The 26,829-nt window shown below is 40.5% G+C and overlaps 1 protein-coding gene across 2 annotated transcripts in view; it reads left to right on the top strand.

Moving 5' to 3' along the window:
• UNC13C (unc-13 homolog C) overlaps positions 1-26,829 on the top strand; it is a 580,525-nt gene that overhangs the window by 6,711 nt on the left and 546,985 nt on the right. The window contains exon 3 of one of the 2 annotated variants that reach the window (XM_024754347.1): positions 10,759-14,011. In XM_024754347.1, the coding sequence (XP_024610115.1) occupies positions 11,020-14,011 (2,992 nt within the window). In that variant the 5' untranslated portion in view covers positions 10,759-11,019. Of the gene's footprint in view, positions 1-10,758; positions 14,012-26,829 lie in introns of those variants that run through there. The other variant, XM_024754348.1, reaches the window with a different exon arrangement.

The raw sequence follows: 26,829 nt of genomic DNA, 5'->3' as shown, positions 1-26,829 counted from the left end.
TGCCAAGTAAGGAACTGAAGACACTCTGGCTGCCTTCATGAGTTTTGGCTTAAATAACATTTTGCTGAAGTAAGGGACGGAGTGATAAAGAAGAAAGTGGATAGTAATGAAACCAAACACTGCCTCACCAAGAAATGCGACAGATGTGTCCACTCTCATTATCACATAATCTTACACATCTTGCAAACACCCCTCGGACATAGGTAATATAATTCCTGGTTTATACGTGAGGAATATGAAATATCTGTGGTCTCAATCCCAGTTTCAGAAACGTTGAAATATGAAAATATGCATGGCTTAGAATCAATAAAATACAATAAAATCATTGTTGCAAGTTTCTCATCCACTCCTATGGAGCATGTAACATTTTAAAAGGAATAACTTTTAACTGTATATAACACTACACATTTTTATCTTCCTCACAGGCCTTCAGAATTAGTATGATTCTTACTCTACCTTGAAAAAACATTGGGCAGTTTGCACTCTAAATGAAAACTCTAAGAGAGGGGCTTGTTACAATGGGCCTTTCTTTGCTGTCCTACAGTCAGGAAGGAAATGGGGGTAGAGGAAAGGTCTGCTCAGATTGGGATCTTATTGTTATTTGTAGAAACAAATAATAACTAACATTTCTGAGTACTTCTGTGGTTCTAGGCACTCCTCTAATTCTCTCTTACTTAATCTTTACAGCAACATGAGGGAGTTGGTACTGTTATTTTCTCATGTGTCAGATGAGTCCGCCGAGGGACACAGAGGTTAAACAATTTGCTTACTGTGTACAGCTAGCTTGAAGCATAGCCAGGATTCACCGTAGGCGGTCCGGCTTAAGCCTCCATCCCATGCCCCACCCCTAACATAATGAATAGTGTATGTTGGAGCTCAGCTGGGCACCAAATGGAATACGCCTTCTATTCACCAAGGGCAGAAGTGCTCCCTGATAGAACTGACGTCAACCTGCTTGAACAGTGTGCTGTGTATGGTTTGGGAACCACACCTATATTGTTCATATTCTAGCCCCATCACTTGAGTAAGTAAGTCATTAGGGTCTTTGAGTCTCAGTTTTCTTGTTTTTAGAATGAGAGTAATATTTTACCTTGTGAGGATTTTTTTAAGGATTAATCGTTGAAAAATATTGAAGACAGAGTGATGAAGATAGCAAAAAGTGCTTAGGAAGCTTAGATGGGGGTGTGTAATTTGCTCTCACAGGGATCTGAGGCCCTGCCTTGGTACAGGATGCTAGGCTGGTAATGTGTCCAGCCAGCCTGGTGGGACAGAGACATGGGAAACATTAGAATCAGTGGCAACTTTTGCTCCAGGATGGTGTTTTTCCTAAGTGGACTTCCTTTATACAGCTTAAGTGCCAAGTAAGAATTCCAATACATGTCAAAATTGCTCATAAGATTTTCTTACAGAAACCTCTTTTAGTATCAAAAGACTTTCTAGCTCCAGAAAATTACAGATGTTGACTACAGAGAATCAAGGTCAAAGTCAAATCATTTAAGGATAGAGTTAGATTACTGCATCACAGAATGTTGCCATGGTAGGAAGATGCCAGCCCTATGGATGTGATTGCTTTAGAGGAGGGCAACACAGCACAGGGAGAAAAACAGTGAAGTTGGGGCAGGAGACCTGCATTTTCGTCCCAGCTCTGCTGTTGGAACTCGGGCAAGTGTTTTGACCTTTCTGGGTTTTCATTTCACGTTGTACACATTTGAGGATTAGGGCTGTTTGAACTGTACTCTCCAAGCCCTAGGAACCTGTAGAGGGTCTGTATGGGCTGTAGCTAGTGTGGAAGCAGCAGGTAAAGTAAGACTTCAGCACGGCTTCTTTAATTCAACCAAAGGGCCTCTGCTCTGATCAGTTATATTCATTGAGTTTCCACGTCTGCTTCAGTTGGGGGGAAATAAAAGGAGTAATGGTGAGTTGTGAGGATAAAAACCAAGTAAACTAAAACAACTTGTCTCTGAAATGACATCATTCTAAGTTGCTCATCTGTAGCCAGTGTACCTGTGCTCTGCTCTCTGTACATGTCTGTGGGCAGAAGTTGCAAAGACTGAAAAAGACCTAGCTCTTATTCTCCAGACGTGTGTTCTCTAGCTGGAATAGGGCCAGGCCATGGCCAAGACAGTAAGTGGGCAAGACTTAAAGGCTCCTCAAGTCTCTCCTATCTGGCCTTTGGTGGGAGACTCTCCCCAACCCCATGCTTTTCTGTGTTCTCTCTGCTCTCGAGGAATGGTCTCATAAACCTTTTATACCAAGATACAAAGTGATATATGCCTTAAAACCTTGGAGCCCCTTGGTGAGATTTGCATTTCATGAAAGACCAAATCTTAAACAAAGGTGATAAAGCCCTAATTATAGCTTCTTCTTGAGGCAGGTGTTCTTCTTCAAACATGTTACATAGGTGACCACTTTTTTCTCTAAGGTTGACTCTTATGGGCATAGCAGTGGAGCCTGGTGTTTATGAGAAAGGACTCTGAAGCCAGTCAGTTTGGGTTGCATTTCTAGCTGCATCACTTCGTAGCTGTGTGTCTTTGGGCCAGCTACTCAGGTTCTCAGTTTCTTCATCTGCAAAGTGGGAATCAATTACAATACCTACCGCAGATATTATAAACAAACATTAATGTAGTAATCTCTACAAAGGACTCGAGACAGAGTAAAGCATATAATAAGCATTAAACAAATGGAAAAACATGTACAAGAGCTATTTGGTAAATAGTTTAGAAGAATGATGAAAGACTGAGTATCATGGTTTAGACTATATGGGATATATGAAAAAGAAAACATGACTAAGTAGTTAAAGAAACTATTGCAGAAAAGATTAGTCTTAATCTGACTTTTAAATGATTGAGGCTAGATTAGTTGGAGGACATTCTAGGCAGGGTGAAGAACAGGAATAAAAGTGACAATGGAGGAATAAGCTTAGTGTATCCACGGAACTGTGAAGAGGCCTAGAATAGAGGGTATATAATAGTCTGTAGCAGGAGAATAAGAGGAAAACTATATTTAAGGAAGATTAGATGGAAATCAGTTCATGGGATGGTTTGGAGTAGCAGAGGATATTACTTTAGGAGGCTAGTAAGCTATTGCAATATTAAATATCTAGAGTAAGGAGAAGTTACATTATTATAGTGAAGGAACCAAGTTTTGCAGTCAGGAGACCCAGGTAACTACTTTAGCATCTATGAGACTCACCACCCCTAACCATAAACTGTGGATAATATCCTCATAAGGTTACTGAGAAGATCAGGAGTTGATACATAGAAAAGTACTTCGTAGGTTCCAAAGAATTAAAATAATAATTACAGAATTACAGGATTATTAGTACTAGATGTCATTGTGCACTCCTAAACCAAAGTAGCAGCAATGGAGGTGAATAAAAATGTAGATGGGCTGTTGTTTGATGAAAAAATTCATGAAATATCTTATTACCTAGAAAAAAGAGGACATGAATCATTTGGCCTTCATTCTTGGGAAATGGGTCTTTCTATTTATTAAAAAAAATGATTTGTTAGCTTAGGATAAACCTCTTAAGTTTGCTCATTTTTGTTGAAAATAGTTTCATATGTATTGGTTTATTGTTTGTGCCTTAACATAAGGCAAAAAATGAAGCGTTCACAAGGACATCATTTCAGGTGTTACTGTGTTTCAGCAGTTTTCATTGTCATAGTCATCCCTGTGACCATCAGTTACATTAGATATATAATTCTTTTATTCCTTCATACAAAAAGGTATATAAAACAGTTATAAATCTGCATTGATCCAATAAAGAGATTCTAGGAGATGCTTTTTAAAACTTGATCTTTTTATTTTCTTATCTCCTGCCTTGTCCCAGCTCCTCTGCTGGTCCCTCTCATCAGCTCCTCGTGGCTATTGGTGTGACTAGCTTTCCCTTCCATTTCCAGCTACCCAGGTTTGTTACATTGTTGTGCTTTAAGGATCCTGCTCATGAAGTTTTGCGGTCAGCACGCTGGCCAGGGCTGTTTTCCCTCGGGCCTTCTGGCTCTGATGAGCTGCCCCCGTGCATTGGTTAGGTTTGCTCTGTCTCTGCAGAAGCACCTCTTCCTTCCCACCTGATGGGAAATTTCTTCCAGTCAGCTGTTTTCCAAAGCACCAAGGATTTCCTGTTGAACAGATATTTGGTGAACCGTGTTCATATATTTCTCTGATTTATTTTTGGAAAAATGTCTCTTAAACCAGCAGTCAGAGAGTAGAGGGTATTTGCTGCTGAGGTGCTGTAATGAGAAACAGAGGCTTTCTTGCTCTCTTCTGGTGGGAGATCAATTATCCTCCTAACAGGGTCCTGGATGCTTAACACAAAGTCAGTGCCAACAAAGGAGCAGTTAAGAGTGAGACTTCCCTACTGGGCTGGTAGCAGGGATTAAGCAGATAGTAATGAATAGGAGGTCAGAAACGCAGGTGGCAAGCCTGAGGTTCCCACACCAGAGGTGGGAATCCAGCTCAGGGCCTGTGAAGGAAGCATCATCTGTATCACATCGTGCTTCTTTGTCTTCTCCCTCCCTTGCAAGTTAACAGTTGGATACCCAGTTCACCTACTTTACTGGATTTGATAAGGAACTTAAAATTGTTTATTTATCTGAAAATACTTTAACTTAGTTTTGGTAATGATTTAGCAATAAATAGCTGACCGTTCAAATGTTCATTAGCTCTTTTAGCCCACAGGGATGCCTACTGTTACAGTCATACTAAATAGCTCTTTTACAAAATGGATTTGTTAACATACAGGCAAAAAATATTTTACTCCCCATTGAACCCTAATAGGCAATTTGGAGTTGATACTCTTGCAGTCCAAATCTGGGGCCTGGAGTCGAGGCTGTGTTGCTTGTTAGCTGCATATATTAAGGCAAGTTTCCTCAAAACGCTAAACCTCAGCTTCCTTTTCTGGAAAATAATAATACTAATTTCACACAATTATTATGGGAATGAAGTGAAATGAGGTAAATTTTAGAAAGTTACATACACAGTGCTTGGCACACAGTAAGTAATAATTAAATATTATTACTAAGGCATCTCCTAATAGTCTAGTGTTTTAATCTTTTTCAAAATCCTCCTTCCCAAAACTTTAAATCTTACCCCCAAACTTCGTTACTGAAAAGAATGTGTGGCTGTATAATGAAAGGTAATACAACTGGAGGGTAAATATGAGATTTTGAATTCAAGTAAAGAATCATGTGATGATATGTTGGTCTCCCCATCCCTCCTCAATCCCTTTGCCTCCCACATACCTCATACTGCTGCTGATTTTGTCCTGATCTGGGCTGCTCCCATTTTTTTAAAAAAAGAACTTTAGAGAGGAGAGTAGGTATGTGGATTTGTATGTGGCGGGTGTTAGGACTTGCGTCAATTACCGCTGGCAACATTCACTTTACATGCAACTGATAGCTTCATAGACCCCAGGACTAAGGACCAAGATATCTTTTTTAGGTTTAATGTAGATTTAATTTATTTATTTATTTATTTTTGGCTGCGTTGGGTCTTTGTTGCTGCGCGCGGGCTTTCTCTAGTTGTGGCGAGCGGGGGCTACTCTTCATTGCGGTGCGCGGGCTTTTCCTTGCGGTGGCTTCTCTTTGTTGCGGAGCATGGGCTTTAGGTGCACGGGCTTCAGTAGTCGTGGCTCGTGGGCTCCAGAGTGCAGGCTCAATAGTTGTGGTGCACGGGCTTAGTTTATCCACAGCACGTGGGATCTTCCCGGACCAGAGCTCGAACCCACCTCCCCTGCACTGGCAGGCGGATTCTTAACCACTATATCACCAGGGAAGTCCCAAGATAACTTTTTGCTTTAGTTAACTTTCATAAAGCTCCGGTGGAAGCTATTGGGAGGGAGGATACCGTGGTGCCATTTACTAGCTGTGTAACTTCAGCTGTATCTTTTAATCTCTTTGAACCTCTTGTTTCTTCATCTGTAAAATGGACATATAACAATGTCTTCTTCAACAGGTTTCTGTGAGGATTAATTGGGATAGTTTAAGCTTCTGGAACATAACAGGTGTTCATTAAATGTTAGCTTCCTTCTCTACCCTGGCCTCTTGTCTGAAGGAAGTACCCCGGCTGATATCTGAGACTCAGTAACCTTAGTAAGGCAGCTGTGGCTTTGTAAGAGAGAGAGAGAGAGAGAGACAGACAGAGACAGACAGAGAGAGAGAGAGAGAGAGAGAGAGATGGAGACAGAGATAGAGAGAGAGAGAACCCAGTGACTAGGAAGGTGAGATTTCAATATTGGAAAATTGTCACTGGACCATAGAGGTATAAAGCATTCTCCATTTCCCCTCCAGTTTCTTCTTTAAAATATATGCTATATTTTTTCATCTCATCCTCCAACCTAGCAGGATTCCTAAGTTTCCTCCTACTTCTACCTATCTTAGTTTTCACAAGAGATACCACACTATGAATCTTCTGTCATTACTTCTTGCATCTTTTCAACAGCTTTCTTCGTTCTCATGACAACTAATATGTACTGGGCTTTGCTCTGTTCTAAATACTGTTCTAAGAACTTCACATGTGTTAACTCATCACAGATATCCCATGAGGAGGTACTATTTCTGTCACAATTTAATAAATGTACAAGTGAAGGCAGTATAGAAGTGACTTTCTCAAGCTCATACAACTATTGTAATATGTCTGAGAACTGGAATTCCAATGCAGGTAATCGGAATCCAGAGGCCGTGCTGAAAACCGATAACCGTTAGTGCCTCCTCATCAAATAGCACTTCTAAACCTAAGTTTCAAACCTTTCCACATTCTGTTTAGGTTTTGCCCATCCAGACCCATCTCCCTTTAGTCCCCATCTCTCTCCAAGGTGGGTGCTTCTCCATCTTTGGACACGACATGAATGTTTGTTATGCTTGCCTTCTGCTTATACTGATTTTCTTTCTCTGGATCACTTAAGGCCCAGTTCAGCTAGTTCAGGCTTCTTTGTGTCTTTATTGTTTATCTAGTAATTCATGGGCTTGTTGTTTCTCCATTCATTCATTTGTGCATATATTTATTCATTTGTCCAGCAAATATTATGAGTCGATTACATATCAAGTAACGTAGATATTTCAAGTTAAACAGGACATAGCCCCTGCCCTTCAAATCACAGTCAGATTTGAGAGATAGACATATAAATAAAATATTTCACATAGATAATTACTGTATTGTAAGTTACCATAACAAAGGTGCATTCAAGGTATTGTGGGAGCACAGAGGAGGAAGTGCTGGGCTCTGAAGAGGTCCAACAAGATGAGGCTGATCCCTGCTGGATCTAAGATACATAGATGAATATATAGAGATATTCATGAGTGAGGCATGTGGGGATAGAGGGAAGGGGAAAGGGATGGCGGCAGAAGGAACAGCATGGACATATTGGTGAGGCAACAATACGGTAATCAGGGAACTGTTACTACTTCAGTGCCTTGGGCAGATGTGCTTGGGGGAGTGACAGGAAATGAAACTGCTGAGAAAGGTAATGCCTTAAGTAGAAGGAATTATATCTTTTTTTTTTTTTTTTTGCGGTATGCGGGCCTCTCCCTGTTGTGGCCTCTCCCGTTGCGGAGCACAGGCTCCGGATGCGCAGGCCCAGTGGCCATGGCTCATGGGCCCAGCCGCTCCGCGGCATGTGGGATCTTCCCGGACCGGGGCACGAACCCGTGTCCCCTGCATCGGCAGGCGGACTCTCAACCACTGCGCCACCAGGGAAGCCCTATATCTTTTAAATATATTAATTTTAGAGAGGAGGATTTGAGAGAAGGGCCAAATTAGAGCTAGGAAGACCATATAGGTTACAACTGTAGTAGTCCAGATGAGAAATTGTGGCGTTCAGAACTAAGGCATCACTAGTGGGATAAGGGGACGTACATCAGGTATGGATATGGGATGGATCGTATTGAATCTAGCATGATTCCTGGGTATATGTCTTGGGTAAATGAATAACTATGATGATATGATATTCGTTGAGACTAAGTTGGGAAAATGACTAGGTGTTGTATGGAGTTTAATTTTAGACAACCAGGTGAAGACATTAATAAGTAGCTGAAATGTGGGTTAATTTGGAGGTAAGTATGCATCTGTGAAATCATCACCAAAATTTATGCTATGAACATATCCATCATTACCACAATCTATGCTGTAAACATATCTGTCATCACCCAAAGTTTCCTCCTGCCTTTCCTTCTTTATAATTATTATTATTTTGTGATATGAACACAACATAAGATCTACCCTTTTAGCAAAATTTTAAGTATACAGTATTATTAACTAACAGCACTGCGATGTACAGTAGATCTCCAGGGCTTATTCATCTTGCATAACTGAAACATTGTACCTTTTGGACCAATTCTTCAATAACCATTTATTGAATGTTTATTATGTCTGCTGGGTTCAGGCTGTTTAAAATTGGGCAAGTCATAGTCTTACCCTTAAAGAGGACATAGTCCAGTGGATGGAGACAGAAATGAGATTATAATACAGAAGAATTCGAATTGCTTATGCACTGGATTGTGGGAGAGTGTGGCCGAGAGAGAAAAGCTCAGTGTGGGTGGTCAGTGAAGTCTTCACTGGACAAATGATTTTGAAGTTGAAACACAATTTTTACAGATAGGAAGAGCTAGACATGAATGATATTCTAGGTAGAGAGAATAGAAGAGTTACTGAGGTGTGAAAGAGCGTAGAGCCTGTAGTGAATAACAAGCTGTTCTGTATGGTTGGAATACAGAGCAAGTGAGTTCGTCTGTGCAGCTATGCCCACATGTCCACGGTTTGTGTTTTGAAGCAGGGCTTCAGTGTAGATTGAATTTTCCTGTTCAAAATTTTTCCAACCGTTATAGTCTAGAACAATAGCTCTGAACTAGTAATGCTGGTCAATAAGTCTAGACACAATTTCATGAAAACTTTAGAGGCATTGACAAAATTGCTGCGTTCATTTAAATAAAAAGCAGGTATTTGTTTCCAGGTTTGAGAGACCCAGGCTCTTAGATTGAGTGATTAGTGGAACAATTTATTTGATCACAGTTGGTTTTAAAATAATTTATCTACCCTACTGCTACTTAACTTTCTTTTCTTTTTTTTTTTAACATCTTTATGGAGTATAATTGCTTTACAATGTTGTGTTAGTTTCTGCTGTACAACAAAGTGAATCAGCTCTATGTATACATATATCTCCATTACTTAACTTTCTAAAGTCTTTTTTTTCCCCACAAGGAGAGGTCACATAGGAATACAATAAATATTTTTTGAATTTAATTCAGGAATTAATTTCTTGCAATTTTTATTAGTAGAAAACATGGCATGTAATTCTGAATGAATACCAAATTGTTTCAGACAAGCAGAATTAGACTCTAACAGCTTATGAAACCCGGAAGACATGGGTTTAGAGTCTGTCTGTTTCTCTCCTCCATCTTTTTTGCTTCCCTTTCTCATTGCAGTGCCCTATCTCTTATGAAGCTTGGCTCCTGGCCAGATAATGTATTCCTCAAGTCCCTGCAGGACCCTAGTAAAGTGAAATTGGCAGATTTCCAAGTGGAGGGAGCTGATGGACATCAGGCTCCTAAAACAATGTGCAGTTGTGATGTATTCTTTAAAGAATTAAATAGATTATTTATCTACCCAAATCCATACTTTGATAGCAACAAAGGCTTTTGGTCATTACTATTATTCTGTGATATATTTCAGTGATAAAATAGTAAGTTCAGTTCAACAAAACCGTGTGTGAATACCTACCACATACAAGGCACAGTGCTGGTAAAGCAGCAAAATTAATGTAAACTGTCTTCTTCTTCATGTAATTCAAAAAACTAGCTAGCACAAACATGATTTACTTGTGTGGTCATTTGCATTATAAAATACCAAATCATAGGATGAGTTATATTCACCAGTGTTTGATTATCTTTAGACATGTTTCATTTGTGGTACAATTTTGTTTTTGTGATTTGGTGTTCTATCTTCAGTCATGGTCCTAACCCTGGGGTTGGGTTTCCCGCCACCTGCCACAAGGCTGCACTGGTTGCCTGAGGTGGCTTTGCTTTCTCAAGGCACATCCTCTCAGAACTGAGATGTGTTATCCTCATTTTCCAATATATTTTCCTATTGTGTTGTTATTGTTACTACAATGCCGAAACTTGATATAACTACTTTTTTCAATTCATGATACTCCATTGACAAATTTGATGCCTATACGAGATGTATTTTCTCTTGGGATTTCTGTCATCACATGAAATGTTTTCTTACTTGAATGACTTTAGTCATCATTTAAGAAATTATCAATCATTGAATACCTAGAATAACAAGATTATCCGAATAAAAAAGATCTTACCTACATGGGTAATATTAATTTGATGAATTTTAAATGTTTGAGGTGGGGGGAATACATTTAAACTGAAATGCTTATGTTTGTAGAAGTAAATATAATTGTAAGAAAAGATATAAAATGGAAATGATAAGACCATGCAGGTAATATAGCTTTTTAAATTTGCCTGTCACCTTACACAACATTTTCTAAATAATTATTATTACCTTTACTAGTATTTTAATTGTGTCCACCCATAAGTGATTTAGGAAAAGAAAATTATAATTTAAACATAGTTATTGGTTCTGATTTGCTTTAACTAATTGTTTTAAAAGTAACTGTGTTGAAATTCAGATATTTCCCTGTCCCCTCTGCAATTTTTCACACATTGTGTATCTTGAATAGCTTTGAAAAATGTTGGAAATGGGGTAAATCTAGGATTGAATTCTGATATTCATTTTAACGTTCCTTTCTTTTAGGTACTGCATGAAGTTATGTGGAAATGAAAGCGATTCACGAAACCCCTCCTCCAAGAGTGAATGAATGTCTTTCATAAATGGAGCTTGGCTTCTGGTTTTCCCAGGACACTGACATTGTGGCAGAGACACAGCGGCTCTTCCTGCTATTTTCAGTGATTCACAGAACATCTGAACAGTGATGCTGGCCTTGGATTTACAGATTTCCATCCTGATACCTTATTTACTTCTTTGGGGCAGAAAAGCTTGCACTAATTGCTCTCCATGGTGGCTAATCTTTTCAAGAGCCTGATTTTACCTTACATCCATAAGCTTTGCAAAGGAATGTTTGCAAAGAAATTGGGAAATACAACAAAAAAAAAAGAGAATCGTCAGCTGAAAAAGGATCAAGACATTCTTATTGCTGGCCAGACCAAACCCCCTAAATTTTCTAATACCTTGAAAAGCACTGTAAAGAAGATTGCAAAGTGTTCATCCCCTCGCAACTTATCCACTGAAGAAGACAAGGCTAGCAAAGAATTTTCCCTCTCCCCCACGTTCAGCTACCGAGTAGCTATTGCCAATGGCCTCCAGAAAAATATTCATATAACCAGTGGTGAGAATGAGGATATCCTTCAGGAGTTATCTTCCATCGAGAGTTCCTACTCAGAATCACTCAGTGAACTAAGGAGCAGTACAGAAAACCAGGCACAGTCAACACACACGATGCCAGTTAGACGCAACAGGAAGAGTTCAAGCAGCCTGGCACCCTCAGAAGGGAGCTCCGATGGGGAACGCACTCTGCATAGCTTAAAACTAGGAGCTTTACGCAAACTGAGGAAATGGAAAAAGAGTCAAGAGTGTGTCTCCTCGGATTCAGAGTTGAGCACAGTGAAGAAAACCTGGGGAATCAGAAGCAAATCTTTGGACAGAACTGCCCGAAACCCAAAGACCAGTGCCCTGGAGGCCGGATTCAGTTCCTCTGGCTGCATTAGCCAAACACAGGATGTCATGGAAATGATCTTTAAGGAACTTCAGGGAATAAGTCAGATTGAAACAGAACTTTCTGAACTCCGAGGGCATGTCAATGCTCTCAAGCATTCTATCGATGAGATCTCCAGCAGCGTGGAGGTTGTACAAAGTGAAATTGAGCAGCTCCGTACAGGGTTTGTCCAGTCTCGGAGGGAAACCAGAGACATCCATGATTATATTAAACATTTAGGTCACATGGGTAGCAAGGCAAGCCTGAGATTCTTAAATGTGCCTGAAGAAAGATTTGAATACATTGAAAGTGTATTGTACCAAATTCTCATAGATAAAATGGGTTTTTCAGATGCACCAAATGCTATTAAAGTTGAATTTGCTCAGAGGATAGGACACCAAAGGGATTGCCCCAATGCAAAGCCTCGACCCATCCTTGTGTATTTTGAAACCCCTCAGCAAAGGGATTCCGTCTTAAAAAAATCATATAAACTCAAAGGAACAGGCATCGGAATCTCGACAGATATTCTTACTCATGACATCAAAGAAAGAAAAGAGAGAGGGATACCATCCTCTCAGACATATGAGAGCATGGATATAAAGCTGTCTACTCCAGAGCCCAAAATCAAGAAGAACAGTTGGCAGTCACCTGATGACAGTGATAGAGAGCTGGAATCTGACCTCAATAGAAACAGTTATGCTGTGCTTTCCAAGTCAGAGTTTCCAACAAAAGGAAGTGCTTCCAAGTCAAGTTCAAAATCACACAATGCTAGAGCCAAGAATAAAACTTTTAGTAGCAGCAGAATTGCAAATAAATCAGAATATGATAAAATTTCCTTGTATTTGCCAGAATCGGATAACTTGGCAAAGCAAACCACAACCTATTATGCAGACGCAACACCTCTCTGGCACTCACAGAGTGATTTTTTCACCACTAAACTTAGTCGTTCTGAATCAGACTTTTCCAGATTGTGTCAATCTTATTCGGAGGATTTTTCAGAAAATCAGTTTTTCACTAGAACTAATGGAAGCTCCCTCCTGTCGTCTTCAGACCGGGAACTTTGGCAGAGGAAACAGGATGGCACGCCTACCTTGTATGACAGCCCTCAGGATCAGTGTTTGAATGGGGCTTCTCAGGGTGTCCAAGTACAGAGTGAAATTGAGAACACAGAAACTGTGGACAGTGGAGTGAGTAATAGCATGGTGTGTGCATCTGGAGACCAGAGTCACTACAGTGATTCTCAGCTCTCTCTACGTGAAGATCTTTCTCCATGGAAGGAGTGGAATCAAGTAGAGCAAGGAGCTGATTTAGGTTTAGACTCATCCACCCAGGAAGTTTTTGACTATGACACAAACAGTCTATCTGATCAACAACTAGATGTTTACCATAAAGACCTAGAAGACTTGGGAAAGTGCCACAGTGTCCTTCACGATGACTCTGAGAGCTACGATTTAACCCAAGATGACAGCTCATCTCCATGCCCTGGGTTGGATAATGAACCACAAGGACAGTGGGTTGGCCAATATAATTCTTATCAGGAAGCTAATTCTAATGAGCTGTACCAAAACCAAAGGCAGTTGTCCATGATGTATCGAAGTCAAAGTGAATTGCAAAGTGATGATTCAGAGGATGCCCCACCCAAATCTTGGCATAGTCGATTAAGCATTGACCTTACTGATAAGGCTTTCAGCTTCCCAAAATTTGGATCCACACTACAGAGGGCTAAATCAGCCTTGGAAGTGGTATGGAACAAAAGCACACAGAGTCTCAGTGGGTATGAGGACAGCGGCTCTTCCTTAATTGGGAGATTTCGAACGTTATCCCAGTCAACTGCAAATGAATCAAGTACCACGCTTGACTCTGATGTCTACACAGAGCCTTATTACTACAAAGCAGAGCATGAGGGGGACTATAGTGAGCGAGCGGCTGATAATGAAACAGATTATGTTGAAGTGATGGAACAAGTCCTTGCTAAGCTAGAAAACAGGACTAGTATTACTGAATCAGATGAACAAATTCAGGAATATGATCACCCTTCATATGAAACACCTTATGAAACCCCACAAGATGAGGGTTATGATGGGCAGGAAGATGATGTGGCTAGTGAAGGGGGATTGGAACCCTTAAAGGAAACATCAGTTGAAATGAAAATAAAAGAAGATGAAAACCAGAACATCCCTGAAAAGCCCCTGGAAATCATAAAGCGAAAGAAGATTCGTCCCTCCTTCAAAGAAGCAGCTTGGAAAGCCTATAAGAAGCAAATGGCAGAATTGGAAGAGAAGATCCTGGCTGGAGGTATTTATGTTTAAATGCTACATTATGAGCTCCTTGTGTTTTACCATTGGGTGGTGTTCTTTAGAGCATGTTCTGTGTTTACTCTTGGGGGAAGGAATTTACTTTCAAGGAATTTGCATGTTTATTCTGAGAAGGATTTTATTTTACTGAACTCCCCCAACAAGTTGGGCTTGATGATTTAAAATCAAAGTGTTTTCAAATAGGTCATAAGCCCTATACTCTGTGGCTCAACCTTTCTGTGCCAGGATTAAGCAAAAACCCCATTTCATATTTCCAACTTTATTGCATCAGTTAACAAAGGAAGGATGAGTGAAATCAAAGAGCATCCTGGGGTCTACTTTTTGGTCCTGTTAGGTTTTACAGGGATTGGGAGAAAGATAAAATTAATCTTAAAGAATTAGGAAAGATGGACTCCCAGATTTCCCACTCCTTTTCCCGTCAAATCTATACTTTGGAGCCTGCCAGCAGGAAGAGCTAGTTCTGCACAGCCAACCCCAGCCCATACCATGGAGGACCACAACCTCCCTCACTACCTACCGATGCAGCGGAGGAAGGGTACTAGAGCCAAAACCCTCAGGCTGTACCTGAGCGGTCACAAGTCACTCTTTTGGAGGATAAAGGAGATAGAGTTGAGTAGCTTCCTCCTAAAGAGTGGAGTAGAAGTCTCTTGCCCATTATGGAAATGAAAGCAGTACCTTACCTGATAGTTTTACTTGACCTCCTGGGGGAACGATTTTGGATCATATACTTTGGAAAAGTAGCTGCATGTAAATAAAAATATTTTGAGTTTTTATTTATCAACCAAACTTCACCTGCACTTACCTCAATCCCTTACCATTTATGTTACTTGCATGCTTATCTCTTTATATCTTTGGGATAGTTTGATATAATCTCAGTTTTAATGAATTACATATTGTTAATGGTTTCCTTGATTATGGCATTGTCATCTTTAAAATACTTGCTGTACATAATACTCCATAAAGGTATATATTTATATGGTCAAGTGTTAATTGCTATTATGAAATAATATAATAATTTCTTCAGCTGGTAGCTGATTATGGCTTCTTTTTCTTAAGCAAAATTGTGATCAGATACTACTCCAAACTGGCCATTTTCTGGTTGACATGGGTGGATCATTGAATAATCAGATACCTTTATGGTTAAACTGTTTCAGGCCCTAAAACAAGTGAAATAACTATGAGGGTTCTCTGCTCTAAAATTCCGTCCATATAAAACAACATATCTTATGGAATTTGTTTAAAGAACAATATAAGTCAAGGGCATCTTGGGTACATTAGCAGTGTTTTTTGGTGGTTATTTTTTTCAGGGAAAAGTTCTCAACTATCTTTAAAATGGATTTGAAAAGGCCAAGTAGTCAAAATCTTTATGTAAATGTAATTCGTATTGGAATAATGTCTATCTTATTTCAGAGTGATTTTTAATATTAGATATTCTTATTACTGAAACTCAGTTCATTGTTTCTTGAAATACAGGTCAGCTTTTCGACAGTCTTTTACTTACTATGGATTCAGAGATGTCTACTTTAAAGGCATATTAAGAATAAGCAGTGTGTGTGTATATGTTTGTGTATCTGTTTGCTGTGATGCAGTGCATGAACGTTTTAATGCTAACTGGTTAAGGTATCTGAAATGTTAGGCAATATTATAAGTACAATGAAACTATACGTTTCAGAAAAAAGTGGATCTTCATTAACTTAAAAAATACCCCAAATCAGCAAACTTCTGCAAGGTAGATTGTTACTGATAATGACCATTTACATAGCTAACAGTCCTAGTCATTCAATGGCATTTATCCTCAGAAGACATAAATACACTTGGTTATCCATACGCCACCCGCTTCAGAATCCGAAGAAGGTAAAACAATCGGTAACACATACCTGACACACCAGGCCTGACAACAGAGGACTCAGACCCCTCTATATCTTGGAGCTTGGCTTGTTATCCTATGAGCCAGCTTTGAATGGAATCTGTTGGATATCATTTATCCTAAAGGAAATCATACACACGTCTTTAAGATGCTCTCTGGTTGCTTGAAAGGCACCAGATTGACTACCCAGGAGGTTGCGGTAGCCTAGATTTTAAAGGCCATCTCTTCTCCCTTTGGCAGCAGTCAGGCAGTTGTCCCCCTCCTGCGCTGCCAATATGCTTCATGAGGAAGGGCAGCCAAAGAAGGGCATTTTTCAGGCCCCTTCCCGGCTCAGAGCATCCCAATGAGTTGCCGGTCGTCATGATGGGTTTCATGTCCATAGCCATCTGCTTTACTGGGCTTTGGGTAGATGCCAACAGATTTTTCTCTCCATGACCGCTCAGTCACCATTAGGTAGCAGTGCTGCCTTTTCTCCATTACTAACCTGGCAAGATTGGACCTTAGAGCTCTTGCTGTAAACAATGTGGAATGCGGTTCTCCTGTCATTGCTTGATAGAAATGTTAGCTCATAAATTTGAATCATTTATTTCAACTTTTGTCTTCAGGGTCCTGGTAAAGAGGGATTTTTTAAAAAAAATATCATTCCTTATTTTTTATTAATTAATTAATTAATTATTGCTGTGTTGGGTCTTCGTTTCTGTGCGAGGGCTTTCTCTAGTTGTGGCAAGTGGGGGCCACTCTTTATCGCGGTACGCGGGCCTCTCACTATTGTGGCCTTTCTTGTTGAGGAGCACAGGCTCCAGACGCGCAGGCTCAGTAGTTGTGGCTCACGGGCCTAGCTGCTCCGTGGCATGTGGGATCCTCCCAGACCAGGGCTCGAACCCGTGTCCCCTACATTAGCAGGCAGACTCTCAACCACTGCGCCACCAGGGAAGCCCCAAGAGGGATTTTTTTAAAGACCCCAGTGTACCTGGATGTTTGGTACCAGTGTTTCTGAGAATCTTCACCTTGAACAGCAGGCCAGTGGGGAAAGAGATTTTAGGCTGTGTGTAGCCAGAACCCCCATGAGGCCATATTCTTCTCTTGTTACTGGAGCCTGCTTGTGTAGCTGGCCTGAAACCCACACCATGGTGATGAACATCTGATCCCCTACCTCTAGCCCTTCACCACCCATCAACTGGAATTAATTATTATCTCCTCAGAATTTCCCTGTATCTATCTCTTATGGCTCTGGCTTCCACCTTATATAATGACAATTTATGTGCATTCCTCATGTTCTCTTCTAAACTGTAATCTGAAGGCCAGAGGTCTTGTCTTTTCATCCCTTCATTTGCACTGTGCCTAGACCAGTGCTTTATACAGAGATGGCACTGAATTAATACCTTGGATGAATGCCTGAATCAAGGGAAGCAGGGTACTAAACAAAAAGCACAAGCTTTGAAGTCAAACCCAAATCCAAATCCAAACTGTGACCTTTAATTGCTAAGACTATGACTTTATCTCCTGAGAGTTCAGAAGTATGATTAGAGATTAAAAACTTACCATTGAGCACTACTATATCCCAGGCACATTCCAGGCAGTTGATCTGCTTTTTATCCCTTTGCTCCCTACAGCATCACTATGAATTTGATTCCATTATTATCTCATTTTACAGGTGAGGAAACTGAGATGCTGAAAACTTCCATAACTTGTTCAGTGTCATACAGTTAGTAAGGGGGTGAATCCAGAATTAAATAGATGGCTAATTTGTTTATTTAGAGCAGCTATATGCTTACTCACCTCAAAGGTTGTTTTGTTCATGTTTGAAGGTGGAGAAACATGATGAAAATGGAGGTGGCATTAGCCGTGAGCCTTATTCCAACTAAAGGATTTTCATGAGAAAACAGGACTAATAGGAAAGGCACTAGGGTTTTGTTATGAAATAGTTCATTCCCAGTTCTTCTACTTCAAATCCATGGTTCATCTTATAAATCAAGGCTTGTAGAGCCCAATAAATAGCGTACAACACCTGCTTGAAGGATGGTGTTCTGAAGTCTGAGTACACCTTACCTGACTCTAAAGTCAGTTTGCAGTAAATTTTTCCAGCAAAGAACAAAAGTGTTGTTTTGTTTCGAAATGCCATTTCCAGGCTGTCTGTAGGTTCTGAAAGAGGCTGCTCCTAGACAGATTATAAAGTCCATGAGTGAATTTCTCTTTCTGTTGCTGCTGGAATGCCAGAGCCTGCCCCAGTATCTGGCAAATTTATCTAGTCCACACATATTTATTTATCTCATCTAGTCCAAATGCTAGACTCCTTTCTAAGTTGCTTGGCTATCTAGTTCCATACAAAGTGGAGAACTCTTAGAATTCAAATAAACTTTAGTTTTCTTTCTTTCCGTCAAAAAGACAATTTTACTAGATATATTTTAATATAGTACAATAGGGAAAATGTGATGGAGAGTGCAAGCAGGACTTTTCACTCCTTTGGATCCGTTAATCACATCTTTCTTTCTATGAGGGTGTAACTTATACATCTCTAAAAACTTAGTTGAATTTATGTAAATTCCAGGTTTAATGTTGAAGAATAAATAGTTGAACTAAGTTTTGGAGGTTTGTTGGCCCAAGTTTGTCTATCACGAGGTGCTTTCTTAAATTTTTGATTGCCTCTGGGCCTCCCCTGCGGAGAGTCTGGGTCAGGAACAATGGGGTCTGCCTTTTCAACATGCTGCCTGACGCGGGTGAGCATCATAGCACAATTTAATTGTGCAGCAAATATTATACCTTCCCGTGTAGTGTCGTTTCATCTCTTCCTTTCAAATTAGAAGAGATAGAATCAGTCTGAGAAAACGTGTGAATAATTTTCTTAAAACGAAGAATGATTTTCTAATCCTCCAGAGCAGTAGGTTATTACACTTATGAAAAGGTTTTGGTAGTTTATACACATTAAAATATAGAGAACAATATACGTATTCCTTGAAACTGAAACATCCCTCTTCAAGGCAAGTAAAGCAGTACTGGTAATAGCAGAAGGCAACCCATTTGTAAAATGCTCTATTAAAACGCTGTGCATAGCAATCCACTTCTGGTTTAGTATTGTTTGCTTCTAAATACTCTAGAATTACCTGCGATATAAAGTGATTGTCTTGGTGTTTGAAATCGATTATGATCTAGAAAGGAGACCTGTGAAGAGTGAAGTGGCCAAGGGCCCTTACAGGCATTAGACACAGCTGGCATCTCTACTTCTTGCTAGACAGAAAGCCCAAAATACCCAAGGGAGTAATTCTTCTAGGAGACAGGACTGGGACTCAGAATACAAATGTGTTTATAAATCAGTTGTGTGGGGAGAGAGGTAATGGTGGTGTGTTCCAAGAGGACCCAGAGGTCTTAGAGTATATGCTGGTGTGAGATGGAGCTAAGAGATAGGGACAGAACCCACATATATTTAACACCTTCCTATCCTATTCACCTCTAGAAATTTTAAGTACATATTTAATCCTCGTTGGGTAGTATCAGCCCCACTTTGCAAATGAGATGACTGAGTCTTCATGAGGCAAAAGCAGGTCAAAGTCTATGCAGCTAATAAGAGTATTGATGGAAATTGATGTACGTATGATAGAATTCAGCATCTGATGCTCTTTCCATGACATCCCATTGCAGGTGTGGGCAAGTCTTGTCATGAAAGGACATAGCTCAGCGGCCATGGCTCACGGGCCCAGCCGCTCTGCGGCATCCTCCCAGACCGGGGCACGAACCCATGTCCCCTGCATCGGCAGGCGGGCTCTCAACCACTGCGCCACCAGGGAAGCCCAAGTTGTGCTTTTCAGGTCAGCCAGTTTTGTGTTAGCTTCTGGAGTATTGATCTCTGTTAACATAAAGTGAGTGATAATAGTTTGGGATGGTATATTATCACATTTTTAAGAAGTTTACAAAATCTGGAAGGGTGACACTTGTCACATTAAAAGACTTTATTAAGAGTGAGGAAGTGCCGATAATAGTAGTTCTTGAGAAATGAAAGCACTTTACAGGAGGTAGGGAAGAAATTCACAAGGATACACGAAAGCCGGCTATTAACAGGAATAATGAAAATGCAGGGTTCAACGATTTTGTTTACTATAATTATTAATGGCTCCTAGCTATATACCTGGAACACTTGTCTTTGTAGGGAAACTAAAAACACACTTTTCAAGGGAAATATTAACTGATGATGAAAGATGGTGATTTCCAGATTGTAATAAGAGTATCACTTCAAAGCCTGCAGTGCGATTTCCAAATTCCAGAGATTGAAGAAAAGGTATTATGTCAAAATCTCAGATGGATAGGTTTGTGTTTGTTTGTTTTGGCTAATGTCATTGTTCATACACTTTCTGCAGGTTCAAATAGATATGTTCTATAGAAATTGTGAATCATGTGAGAATTTTCTATGTGGTGTGGAATAAAATAAAGAAACTCTGTAGTCTGGTGTAAGACACAGCAAAGTATAGACTAATCAATTGTTATTGATTAGATTAGAATTGGAGGAGCTGGGACCTGAAATAGATATACCCACGGGGGTGATTCAGACTCTGAGATAAATCCAAGGAGGAAGTGAGAAGAGAAAGTTCAGTGCAGCAGAAGAAAATCTGCTGATTGGGAAGTATACCTCAGGCTACAGATGGCTACCAAGGCATCAAGAGTCTAACTGCTTATCAGTTGGGGAGGTACAGAACAGCCAGAGAACTGGGGACCTGAGGTGGGCAATAATTTTCTCCAGGAAGGCTTTTGTTTTTTATTGGACCTTGGTTACCTGGTTAGGGACCGGGAAAGGATCTGAACATCCCCAAATGGGAATTATTAAGAGGAAAGCAGGGCTTCCCTGGTGGTGCAGCGGTTGAGAGTCCGCCTGCCAATGCAGGCAACGCGGGTTCGTGCCCCGGTCCGGGAGGATCCCACATGCCGTGGAGCGGCTGGGCCCGTGAGCCATGGCCGCTGAGCCTGCGCGTCCGGAGCCTGTGCTCCGCAACGGGAGAGGCCACAACAGTGAGAGGCCTGCATACGCCAAAAAAAAAAAGAGGAAAGCAAATCCCAGCGAGATTGATATACTAAATACGTCATCCAGAGAGCAACCTAGCGACCTAGCGACCTAGTTGCCTGAACTTAGGTCCATGGTCAGGAATGAGTCTCTAATATAGGTTAAAAAAAAAAACAAGTTTGATTGTTCCACTGGCATCCAAGGACTGAGCCCAATTTGCAGGCAGAATGACTTGATGCTGAGCCTCAGATTGCCGGGATACCCTGACCGCAAACAGAACTGTTCCGCACGATAAGGTATTAGCTTAGGTTGCCTCCATAGACTACGAGACCAGAAGGAACCAAATGCATTAATGGACTTCTTCACCATGGTTTATTCCAACCTATGGTGTGCATTTTCTTCTTCTTCATTTTAACAGGAAAGTATGTTATGGAATCTTGTCAACCACCTCTTTCATCAAACTTGGTTCCTGCTGGGTCTCAGCTACTTCCAAAAATAAAAGAAACGCTTAGAGGATAAAAATGACTAGCATTCAGCAGATTCCAGCGACTGTGATATGACTCTGTAGGCAGTCCCCAAAGATCCCAAAGATCCTTTGAGCAATGTCACTGTATTTAGAATAAATGTATCTCTCTCTACTCCCCCCAATCATCTTCACTGCCTCCAACTTATCCCTTACTTCTTCTCCAGTTCACCCATGATTACTACTTTAAAAAGGATAGTACTCATTTCAAAGTATGAAACTTGACGTGTGTGTGGATATTTTTAAATGTAGCCCTGGCACACACAAACACACACGTTAATTTTCTTAGGAACCCCATAAGGTAGGTAGCTTAATAATAGGTGACACTTTTTCAGTGCTTTGTTATGTGCCAGACACTATTCTAAATATTTTATACTATATTAAGTTATATAATCCTCACAATAATCCTATGAGCTAGGTACTATTATCATCTCCATTTTATAGATGAGAAACAGAGACACTGTAATTCTTCTAAGAGGAGAAAAAAAAAAAACCTAAGTAGCAGAACCAGGATTTAGAATTAGGCATTTATTTTCCAGATTCTATGTGCTTACTCACTGCTGCCTAGTTTGGGATTTTAGAAATTAAGTATTGCTATTCAACTTTATAAGATGGAAACCTGAGGTGGCAAAACGTTGATTTACCTGACAGCACGGATTTGTAAGCAGAGCTACAGTTACAAGCTGTTCTCCCAAATCGTAAGCCATTACTCAAGCTATCAGACGCGTCTTCCATTTTACATGATATTATTACAGGCAACGTGATTATCCAGGTACCATTTCTGTGAAATTTGTGACAAAAGAAATTGTTGGCTGCATGTAATAGTGGCAACAAGAAATGACAGACTGAATATGATATTATTTCCCAGAAATGTAGGATAAGCTTCCCCTTTCTTTAACACTTTCTCTGATGCTTAATGATATCTTGTGGAAAGCCCATGGCTTTCGTTTTCTATTTTGTTCTTTAGTGATTACAGTTGAAGACACACACACACTCGCGTGGGCATGAACAGAAACAGAGGGTGTGAATTCACTCAGTGTTAACAGGGTGGTGTTTTACTATGTGAGGAAAATCAGTAGGAAAATTCCCAAGTTGATCAACATTCCCTTTGCTTTTTCTAAACACATAAAGCAATTTTCATGTTTTTTAGAATTAACTATCACATGTATTTAATTCTCATAAAACACCAGTGAGAGAGCCAACCTCTTCAAGTCTCTGTTACCTTAAGGTAATTACTAGTAGTTATGTAGGTTGTAAAACTGGCAAGCGATGGGACCAGATATCAACTCCAGGACTTCTACTCTGGTGCTCTGTGCACAACGGCATGCTCTTAGCTACTTTTGTACACTTATGCTTCTTCCTTCTGGACTTTAGAACACCTGGTCTGTAACACAAACTTCTGGGGCTATGTCAAGGGTATTTCTCTGCTGATTCTTAAAGTTAGTGGTTCTCAGGTTTTAGAATGCATGAGGATCACTTGGGAGCACTTGGACTAAAATATAAATTCCTTGATCAAATCTTTAGTTAATTTCAATGCAGTATGATTCACGGATCACATTAAGAAATGCTTAACAGTTAATAGTTAATAATAGATACTAAGTGCTTTTTTCCTTTTACTCTTTCTTGAATGATTTCATACGCTCCACTGGCTTGTTATCATTTTTTTGTGTTGATGGTCCCAAATCAATGTCTTTGAGCTAACTCTCCCTTCCCCAAATGTATATCATACATTTATTCTTTCAGTCATTAATTCACCGACTAGTTCACTTATTCCTCACTAAGTATATAATTGCCTGGCTGGGCATCTGGGATACAGTACTGACAGATCTTCTTTGGTCTTCGTCTTTGTTAAGTGGTTGTGATGAATTTAAATTTCAAAAATACACAAATCCATCATTTTGAACTTGGCTAACTGCTGGAGAAGTAAGTGCAAAGTGTTAAGAGGGCATATTATCGTTTGAAGTTTAGAGAAGACTCCCCTGAGGAGATGACATTTGATCTGAAGTCTGAAGAGTGAATACCTTGAACTAGGCTAAGGGGAAGAAAAAAAAACATTCCAGGCAGAGGAAGTGGATTGGACCAGGATCTTAAGGCAGAAAGTGGTATGATGTATTTGAGAAACTTAAAGAAAGCCTGGTGTGGCTGGAGTTCATCAGGCAAGGCAGAGAATGGTATGAAACCAATCTGGTGCAATATCCAGAGGCCAGACTTTTCTGAGTCTTGTGGAGCAATTGGGACTTTTTCCCCCTACTTACCATGGAAAGCCATTGAAAGGGATCGGCCGTAATGAATTGTAGGACTTCACTCAAATGGCATTAGGTCTCAAACTCATCATGCCTAGCATCAAACTCTTTTCTTCCTGTCTCCTAATCCGGTTTCTCCTCCTGGATTTCCTATCTCAGTAAATGGCATCACATCTCCCTGTTTGCTCAGGTCAGGAAGTCATCCTTCTTGGACGCTTCCTTGTCACACTTTATGGACGTTTGTCTCATTTTGGGCTGCCAGCCATCTGAATTCCTTTCTTATTGATGTTCCTGAATGTGTGAGCCCTTGGAGGGAAGTAGTGCCCTGTGTCCTGCTGCAGACGCTGCAGGTGGCTGGAAGTTCCTTCTCCCTTCCCCTGGCAGCCCTGGCTTGAGCACAGGACTTAAGACTTGGCTCACTGGAAGCTTCTGCCAAAGGTTTCGAATTTGAATTCAGTCATTTAATAAGCTCTGACCATTTTACCTTCTAATTGTCTCTCAACCACAGCACATTCTCTCTATCTCCTCGCGTCTCCCCTAATTCTAGCAACCATCATCTCTTGCCTGGACTATTGCTAGAATTTCCTAACTAGTCTTCCTGTCTCTTTACTCTGGTTCTCCCTGTTGCCCTCACAATCTGTCACCTCTGTGTATGCAGAGATACATACAAACCTGCAAATCTATTTTAAAAAACCATCTTTGCAGTACTTTTAGGACAAGGTCCAGAAAACAGTGAGCTAATTGTGTTGAAAGTCCCTGTTTGCTTGCCGCCCCCCTCATAGGTGGTGAGCTCCTGGGCTTCAGAGGCTGTGCTGTGTGCCCTGGCATCTGTCACAGTATCTATCAGTGACCAGCAATGAGGGGGCCTAACAGAGTGGTTAAAAGCATGGGCTCTGGAGTCAGCCTACAAGTTGTTCAATCTTAGGCAAGTTGTTTAATTTCTCTGTGGCTGAGTTTCCTCACTGACAAAATGTAAATAATAATAGTATCTCCATGTGATAAAAATAAAATTAAAGGGACTTCCCTGGTGGTGCAGTGGTTAAGAATCCCCCTGCCAATACAGGGGACACGGGTTCAATCCCTGGTCCAGGAAGATGCCACATGCCACAGAGCAACTAAGCCCGTGCGCCACAACTACTGAGCCTGCACTCTAGAGCCCACGAGCCACAACTACTGAGCCTGTGAGCCACAACTACTGAAGCCTGCATGCCTAGAGCCCATGCTCCACAATAAGAGAAGCTACCACAATGAGAAGCCTGTGTACCACAATGAAGAGTAGCCCCCGCTCACTGCAACTAGAGAAAGCCCGCATGCAGCAAGAAGACCCAACGCAGCCCAAAAAAATGAAAAAAAGAAAAGATATCATTACCTGATTCCACGGTTGGTCGCCTATTTAAAAAAATTAATAAATAAAAATTAAACTAAATTTAAAAGAAAAGATAGGTTTTCCGCCAAACCAGTAAGTAATCAGTAGGGAGCCAACCTACCTAAAAAGCATAAAGACTTCTTCCTTTGATCTTAAACTATTTCTGAGAAATTCGAGCCAGAAGTCCAATGCTACAATTACTTTCCCATATGTTTCTTAACTGACCTAAACCATCTAGAACTTTGGGAAGTGACCAGTTATGTGATTATTTTTGTGGTTTGAATGCTTGGAAGACTGGGCATAGGCAGCTTGGCACAAGGCGCTGGACACAGTATTCATAACTATAGTTATCGATGTTTCCATGGAACGCAAAAACAAGCAACTGCCTGAACTCGTTAACTGCTTTGCCTCAGGGCAGTTTCAACAAGGAGAACCAAGTAAGTCTGGCAGCATTTATTGAGTGCTAGAAGTGTGATGAGCTCAGAATTAGGGCCTTGGGACGGGAGAAAACCTAAGACGCAAAGGTCTGGATTCTCTCTTTGATAGGGTTACCGTCGAATTCAGGTCAATTCAAAATTATTTCTTTTGGGGTTAACAGATGCAAGCTAGTATATTTAGAGTGGGTAAACGACAAGGTCCTACTGTTTAGCACAGGGAACTATATTCAATATCCTATGATAAAACATTCTGGAAAAGAAGATAAAAAAGAATACATGCATATGTATAACTGCATCACTTTGCTGTACAGCAGAAAGTAACGCAATGTAAATCAACTATACATCAATTAAAAACACAACCAAATTATTTCTTGAGCTAACTCTAGTAAGAGGCATTGTGGCTTATAGTCAAATATTATTATTCAGTTGTTTATTATAAAAATATTTATTAGCATTTACCTGAATGTATACTGTGAAGGACATTGTAATTATAATTAGAAGTGAAGACAGAAAATATAATTAAATCACTGGATGAGTAATGACAATTACTATTTATTAATTAATTAGTATTTAACTTGTAGCTGTTAATTAGTACTACTGATAAGCTGAAGATGAAAGGAGTCATCACATTAAAGATAACAAGTAACATTTATTCATTTCAAACTATATAACAGAAGTGAGTACCTTGCATGTGTTTTTCAACTTAAATCTCCACAAACCAATGGGAGTGCAGCAGGTGTCTCTGGAACTCCAGGTCACTCACCTGAGCCCTCCTCTGATTTCAGCTGCAGCCGTCATGTCCCACAGCATGGGCGCTCGGCCTCATCTTTCACTGACAGCCTCCCACCTCAGGCAGGTGCCTTCATTCTTTTGAATTTCTGCTTTGGAGTCTCCCTGGTGTTCAGGGATTCCCATCAGCAATCCTCAAGCAGGGGTGTTGGGTGGTTATTAGCTAAATGCTGCAGCCTTCTACCCTTCAGGAGACCACAGCTCTGGAGGGCCTGCTGTTGTCTGCAGCAGCCCCAGTGATGCACCCTTAGATTGGCTTTGTCCTCCCTCTTGGCCTCATTCTCACTGCTTCTCCTTCCTGCTTCCAGGGACCACCTCCCAAAGAAACTACTTATCCTCATGTTCTTGTCCCAATCTCTACTTCTGGGGAAACCCAAACTAAGACCTGCGGTCATGACTGTTAATGCCCTCGTTTTACCGAGGAGGTAACAGAGACTTACTTAGGCCATTAAGTTTAGTAGTCGTTTATGTAGCTGAGTCACCTTAATCAGAGCCAGTGCGCAGATACTTGCTCTTAATTACCATACAGCCTCTTGTGAACAATTTGAAGGTATTTGCAATCATAATGCCTGGGTTTGAGAGACCT

The sequence above is a fragment of the Neophocaena asiaeorientalis genome, unplaced genomic scaffold (genome assembly GCF_003031525.2).
Source record: "Neophocaena asiaeorientalis asiaeorientalis breed wild unplaced genomic scaffold, Neophocaena_asiaeorientalis_V1.1 scaffold391, whole genome shotgun sequence".
In the NCBI taxonomy this organism is placed as follows: domain Eukaryota; kingdom Metazoa; phylum Chordata; class Mammalia; order Artiodactyla; family Phocoenidae; genus Neophocaena; species Neophocaena asiaeorientalis.
Note: the sequence above shows the minus strand (reverse complement) of the source record. Positions and strands in the feature narration are given on the sequence as shown.